At 48.9% G+C, this 7,279-nt stretch overlaps 1 protein-coding gene across 2 annotated transcripts in view; it reads left to right on the top strand.

Annotated features, from left to right (window-relative positions):
- POFUT1 (protein O-fucosyltransferase 1) overlaps positions 1 to 6,928 on the top strand; it is a 22,040-nt gene extending 15,112 nt beyond the window's left edge. The window contains exons 5-7 of one of the 2 annotated variants that reach the window (XM_007446855.1): positions 1,402 to 1,594; positions 3,084 to 3,326; positions 6,119 to 6,928. In XM_007446855.1, the coding sequence (XP_007446917.1) occupies positions 1,402 to 1,594; positions 3,084 to 3,326; positions 6,119 to 6,307 (625 nt within the window). In that variant the 3' untranslated portion in view covers positions 6,308 to 6,928. The remainder of the gene's footprint in view (positions 1 to 1,401; positions 1,595 to 3,083; positions 3,327 to 6,118) is intronic. The other variant, XM_007446856.1, reaches the window with a different exon arrangement.
- The last annotated feature ends 351 nt before the right edge of the window (positions 6,929 to 7,279 follow it).

Raw genomic sequence — 7,279 nt, 5'->3', positions numbered from 1 at the left:
CCCCCCACACACACACACACACACACACACACACACACACACACACACACACACACACACACACACTGGCAACCATCTCCATTTCTTTTTTGTCAACTTTGTCATTTCACAGATGTTATAGAAATGAAATTATATAGTATATGACCTTTTGAGGCTGACTTTTTTCACTCAGCATAATTCCCTTGAGAGCCATCCAAGTTGTTCCCTGTATCAGTAGCTGGTTCCTTCTTATTGCAGTAGTGCTCTGTGGTGTGGATGTACTGCAGTTTGTTTAACCAGTCACTTGTTAAACGACGTCTGAGTTGTTTCCAGTTTTTGACTGTTATGAAAAAAGCTGTTGTGAACATTTGCATACTGGTTCATGTGTGAATATAGGTTTCCATTTCTCTGGGATAAATGCCCAAGAGTACAGTTGCTGGGTCATATCGTAATTGCATGTCTAGTTTTATAAGAAACTGCCAAACTGTTTTCCAGAGTGCCTGTACTTATTTCATAATTTTAGGAAAAGGATTTTGGCTGGCAGAGGGAAGGCATACCAGGTAGAGGGGAGAAGTCTGCAGAGATCTGCAGTTTGAAAGTGCATTGCAAGCTTATGGAAGAGCAGGGCATTTCATGTTGCTGGAATATAGTCTGGGCTTAGCTAATGAGGGAACACAGGTTTGCTCCTCACTCTCTTCAGTCAACAGATCTTTACTGAGCTCTTACATTTACTGTTCTAGGCACGCGGAGATACTGACTTCAGAAGCCTGAGTCCAGCAGACTTTTCTGGACTCAGGGGTAAAATAATTACAAGGTGCATTGTGAACAAGGGGGAGGGAGAGCCTTCGGCAGGGTATGTGGGGGGCATCTACAGACCTCTAATATTTTCCATGAGAGCAGGGACCATGCCTGTCTCATTCTCCCCTGGCCCCCAGCACATAGTAGGCAATCCATAGATAATGTGTTAAATGCTGAGTGAATGGTCTCATCCAGCGTACACATTCCCTGGGAGTGTGTGACCTGTCAGCAGCTGCACTTCCCGATCCCACTGTGTGGGTAAAATGGCAAAGACTCAGTCTAGACACCCCAACCTGGAGTGAATTACTGCACCACAGACTGGAAGCCAGCATGACATACAAAAGGTTGCAGTGCTCTACTGTAAATTTTTAATTGTTAAACAATCAAAGAGAGTTGTAAATTCCGTGTGGCGGGACAGTATTGCATACTGTGCCTCTTGCCGCTGCCAAGGTCTCTTATCAGCCCGTTGGGGTTTCACAACCTCTTGTGCTTCTTGCATGTTGCAGGGCCCCTCCGCAGGGTCTCTGGGGCATGGCGCAACGCCGTCTTTTCTCCCATGGGGGTGGCGGCCGGACTCGCTGTGCGCTCTCTGTCTGACTTCTTCTCCTTCTGTCTCATGCCTAGGTTTTCTCCAGAGGAACATCCAGTGCTTGCCCTGCCAGGGGCCCCGGCCCAGTTCCCTGTCTTGGAGGAGCATAGGCCGCTCCAAAAGTACATGGTGTGGTCAGATGAGATGGTGAGGACAGGGGAGGCCCAGATCCGTGCCCACCTCATCCGACCCTATGTGGGCATTCACCTGCGCATTGGCTCCGACTGGGTAACTTCCCCCTTCCTCTCATGGCTGGGATGGACACATCTCTGAGCAGGGCCCATGCCTGTGGGGGTTGGACACTGAACCCACTGCACCACGTCCTAGCCAGGGTAGAGGGGTCTCACTTGGCCAAGTTCACGGGACTGTGCCCCACGATCCCACCGCAGACACGTCAGAAATGTAGCTCCAGAGCACTTGCTTGGCAGTTTTCATTTTAGCAGTTGCCATTTTTATCCTCATTTCACAGATGGATAAACTGAGGTATCAAGCTAGGCTCTGGGTCAGACAGCAAGCCAGAAAGAGCCCCATAGCCCACAGTCCTCTGTCCCAGCTCAGTGTTTAGCCAGTAGACTCCTTGTTGAAAAACAAGCTCTGGAGGTTGGGTGGGGCTCCCAAGAAATGAAGATGTCATCCTCCAAATTTGGCAGCTACTTAAATGTGCAGTAAACTCATCAGGTTGTCCTCCCTGTGAAAATAACTGGAGTAATGTAGACAATCTCCTTAGCTTACAGAAGAAGATATATATGTATGTATGTGAGAAATACTCATCGTTGAAAACTTGGAAAATACTGAAAAGTATAGAAAGTAGATCAAAATTCATTCAGAGTCAATTGAGGAAGCAATCACACATTTACCCACTAGATTCCCTTCCTGCCCCCCTTCCTGCCCCCTTCCACAAAGTAAAGGAGCCAGGCCCAGAGTATTTTGTGAGTGGTTTCAGATAGTTCCCATTTATGCTTCCTTAGGACATAAGAAGATATAAGATCTTTTTTTTTTTTTTTTTTTTTTTTAATAAAGCTAGCATAATGCTAATACCAAACTCAGATAAGGTCAACTCTGGAAAGTACAGCCCATTCTCATAAAGAACATAGATGCCCAGATCCTAAGTAAAATATTACCAACTAAAATCCAGTAGCATATCAAAGAACATACAACACAAACAAGTAAAATTTATCCCAGGAATGCAGTGAAATTCACTATATTATTAACACCCAAAGAAGAAAAATCATATAATCATCTCAGTGGAGGCCAAGAAAGCACTTGATAAAAAGTCAACAGTCATTTATGATTTAAAAAAGAAGAAAAACACCTCTTAACCAGCCAGGAATACAAGGGACCCACCTTACCTTGATAAAGGCTATATCTCTCCGAAACCCACAGCAAACACGTGCTTCTTGGGAGCTATCAGAAATGTTCCCACTGAAGTCAGAAATCAGACAAGGCTGCCCATCGTCACCACCACAGTTCAGAATTCTGCTGGAAGTCCCAGATAGTGCAGTTATACCAAGAAAAAAAATTGTGAAAAGCCAATATCCCACTACCCAGAGATAACCACCGTTAACTGTTTTGATGCATTTCCCTCTTCCCTCAATGCTTAAAAAAAAAAAATAGTTAGCGCTCCTCCTGTATTGCCTGCCTTTTTCCCCTTCCCGGCTCTTGCTTCTGGCGTTGTGGGCAGTGGCCGTCTTCAGCTCTGTCCCCACCCGCCCCACAGAAGAATGCATGCGCCATGCTGAAGGACGGGACCGCCGGCGCCCACTTCATGGCCTCCCCGCAGTGCGTGGGCTACAGCCGCCACACCGCCGCCCCGCTCACCATGACCATGTGCCTTCCCGACCTGAAGGAAATCAGGCGCACCCTGAAGCTCTGGGTGACGGCGCTGAACGCCCAGTCGGTCTACATTGCCACTGACTCTGAGAGTTATGTACCCGAGATCCAGCAGCTCTTCAAAGGGAAGGTACACATGGGGCGTGGGCCTGGTGGGAGGGCAGCAGGAAGGGAATCAGAGGAAGCACCAGGGTGGTCTGCCCGCTCCCACCTCATGCTTCACGTCCTCCCGCCACCAGGCTTTTACTTGAACATCAGGTTCCCTTTCCTTCTTTAAACCCCAGCTCAGACACCTCCGCAGGTGCTCCGCAGATTTCCCTCCACTCCTGTGGCTAATGGATCCCTACTGGGAGCTGTCACAGCACTTTATCACATCTCCTCCTGAGACACCTTCTAGACTGTGAGACTAGTGTAGAAACAGGTCTTATTTCTTCCCAGTTGTGACTCCTTGAAGGCAGGATCCAAGGTGGACTCACTGTTGTACTCCTCAGGGAGTTGCTTTGACCTCCTCCAGGGCTGAGACCCCGCCTTGCCATTTCAGTGTCTAGGACAGTGCCTGACACATGGTAGACACTTGGTAAATGTTTGGTGAATAAGGCCATAAAGAGTGGGCCCTTGGTAGGGGTCCAGTGCAGCAGAGGGAGTAAGAGCATGGACTCTGGAGCCAGAGGACTTGGGCTCTACTCACTGTGCAGCCTTACACAAGTTACTTTACCTCTCTGTGCTTCTGTTTCCTCGTCAATAAAATGGGACTGAGAGTCATGCCTACGTCTCATAGTGTAATTGTGAAGATCAAATATAAAGAAATTAAAACAGGTCCAGTAAAAAATAAGTGCTGAATAAAGTTAGCTGTCATTGATAGTAGAAGTAGATGGTTGATGAATACAAGGAGGGCTCTTTCTGTGCTTAGTAAATGATTAAAGAGGTGGTGAATAGTAGGTGTTGAGTATATGAGTGAATAATAGAACAGGCTTGTTACTGTATGAGTGAAGAATAGGTAATAAGTAAGTAGGTTTCGATAAAATGACAGAGTTAATAGTGAACATTCAATAAGACTTTTGAGTGAATGAAGGCCCTAAATGCTTGTGCCGACCTTAAAAGACAGACATCCGCTTTCTAGCACAGAAAGCGTGCCCTTGGCTTTATGTCGAGGGGCTCCTTTTCTCTCTTTTACCGGCTTGTAGAGGAAGTGCCGAGTCAGAGCATTCTGGTCCCCACCCACCCGCCTTATAGAAGAATATCAGAGCCGGGAGACCTTGGAGTGCCTCTAACCCAACCTCTGCGTTTTATAACTGAGAAAACCAAAGTCCCATGAAGGAATAGAATTTACCCAGGAGGTCTCGGGGCTCATTTTAGTGGGCATGACACAGAGCGGGTAAGTTTCAGGGCGTGGGTGGAATTGTTCAGGGGATTTTGGCCATGGTTAAGCTGCTATTATTTTTATGTGCCATCCAAATAGCAAGATGATGATTTTTGTTACATCAGAAATCTCTGTGTGACAGCAAAGCACTTTCAGCCCCAACTCTGCCCACACCCCCATTTGGAGAGTCCCAGGGAGTTTTTTTGTGAGTTTCTAGAGTTGGTATGTTTGTTATACCTTGAGCTTCTTGCCATTTTCTATTTCCTGTTCCTGTGCCACTGGTTTTGCCCTTTTCCACCACTCAGCCCCCTTCTCCATGGGCTCAACCCACCCTTCCCCTTGAACTAAGCCTTGCTCATCTGTTAAGCTGGGCCAGTGCTGAGCCGGTGATACTGATAAATAAGATGTGGTGCTGCCTTCCAGGGCTCACAGCCTAAACTCAGGAAAAGAGATTTGCAAAGGATTATAAGATGTGCCACAAGAGAGGGCCAGGCTTGGGTGTGGAGGCTCATTCACTCACTTGTCCAGTCAACAGATGCATACTGAGGCAGACCCCAGCCAGCAGCGACAAGCAAACTGACACAGCCCCAGCCCCAGCCCCAGTCAGGTGCAGGAAACAGACGTTAACCAGAGAATCACTAAGGAGTGAAAGCTACAAACTGAGATGTGTACTACGAAGTAAAAGAACGTGGTTCTGTGAGAGTGTAGAGCAGAGGAGCCTGGACTAGATGGGGGAGCCAGGGAGGGCTTCCGCAAGGAGGTGTGACTTGAGCTGCAGGGTGAGAGTTAAGTAGGAGTTAACCGAGCAAAGAGACAAGCACTCCAGACAGAAGAGCATGTGCAAAGGTCCTGAGGTGGAAGGGAGACTGGTGTAGTGGCTGGAGCTCAAGGTGGAAAGGCATCTGAACAGGTCTTATAGGCCACATTCAAAATTTGTCATCTTTATCTGAAGAGCAGTAGGACACCAGTTAAGGGTGCTCAGCTTGGGGTAGAGGGAGGAGTAGGGGGGAAGGGGAATCTGAAAAAGTTTCCTTTGGCTACTTTCCTTTGGTGAATAGACCTGGAGGAAAAAAGATTATGGTGACTGGCCAGGGAGTAGTAATCCATCAAGAGAAGGGTTCACCTTTGGGGAATATCTCGGGGATAGATTGCACAGGACTTAAGTCTTGGAGGCATCCAGGCAACAGAACCAAGTGGGTGGGGTGTGCTTTGGTCAGATCATGGTTTGGTGGGAGAAGCCAAGCCCCTCAGGTGACCTTGAGCTGAACCTTGAGAGTATGGTCAGGACTGTGATGGATGGGAAAAGGCGTTCCCGACAGAGGGAACCAACAAGCAAAGGCAGAGTGTGAATGAGTGGTGTGTCTGGAGCTGAGGGGCTAAGGCAGCTGCTGGGCAGCACTTCCCTCAGGTGCCCCGACCCTACGTTTTAATCCTCTGTACGCTTCCTTGTCTGTCTGTGACTTCAGCACGGGGAAAGAAGGTGGCAGGTGGCTGCAGGCCTTGGCTGAGCTGGCCACTTAGGCCTGCACCCTGGCTAAAACACCCTGCCCTTCCTCCTGCAGGTGAACGTGGTGAGTCTGAAGCCTGAGGTGGCCCAGATCGACCTGTACATCCTCGGCCAAGCTGACCACTTTATTGGCAACTGTGTCTCCTCCTTCACTGCCTTCGTGAAGCGGGAACGGGACCTCCAGGGGAGGCAGTCGTCCTTCTTTGGCATGGACAGTCCGCCTCAGCTGCGGGATGAGTTCTGATCCTACCTGGAGCATACCGCCTGTCTGAGTTGTTCCCTCCAGCCAGGCCTGGCGGCCGGAGGTGCTCCCAGGATTGATCCCCAAGGATCAGAGAACAGAAAAATGTACCAGGGACTTCCTGGAGGAGGAGGAAGATAGTCCATCTCCCAGGGCACGGGACTTCCAAGCTTCTAGTAGCCAGACCATCTCCCTTTCTCATGTGCTCCCTGCTGCTTCTCCTGGGAATTTCTCACACCAGCAAAGCAGTCCAACATCTGTCTTTTGGTCTGCCCTGCTCTGAGCAGCCTGGGATGCTGAACTCTATAAGGAGAGATTTTTTTATATATATGGAGAGAGATTTTTATAGTTTTGATACAAGGTCATGACTCCCCTAGAACTCTTCCTCATTTTAAAAAATCAGTGAAGTTCATTAACATAGGTACCTGAAGTGACCTTAACAGAATGTGGATAAGGCCAGGGGTGGGTGGGTGTATTGACCGCTTTTCCAGATGACCCCTAAAGTGGCCCTCAGACTCATCCCCACTGCCTGGCCAGAGCCATTGTCAGCCGCCCTTTCCTAGGCCATTGCCAGGGTTTGGGGCACAAACACTCTTCTCCATTGTACGCACTATGCAAATAGAAGTTAGCAATCACAGCGCTGTCAGTACCCCGAAGAAGGCTAAGTGCTGCTCCCACAGCGCATTCCCGGCAAGGAGCACCTGCCGTCAAGCCAGACCATCATGGTATTGCTCTCAAAGTCTCTTGGTAGTTGGTGGCCTGCCACAAACCTGGCACCGTCAGGGTTTCATAACACCTCACCAGGGCCAGGGCTTGCTGGCCTGGCAGGATCCTTCTGAAGTCTCTTCTTCTGATCTCATGTCCCAAGGGGCCTGGTTGTAGAATTTTGCCATTAAGCTGCTATCCAAGACCTGTCCTCCCAGCCTTCCTCCTGCAGCTGGAGCCCTCAGACTATATTCTCACAAGGGAGTGTTC

This window comes from Lipotes vexillifer, unplaced genomic scaffold (genome assembly GCF_000442215.2).
Source record: "Lipotes vexillifer unplaced genomic scaffold, Lipotes_vexillifer_v1.1 scaffold75, whole genome shotgun sequence".
NCBI classification, from domain to species: Eukaryota; Metazoa; Chordata; class Mammalia; order Artiodactyla; family Lipotidae; genus Lipotes; species Lipotes vexillifer.
The sequence above is the reverse complement of the archived record's forward strand: the minus strand, read 5'-3'. Positions and strand labels throughout refer to the sequence as shown.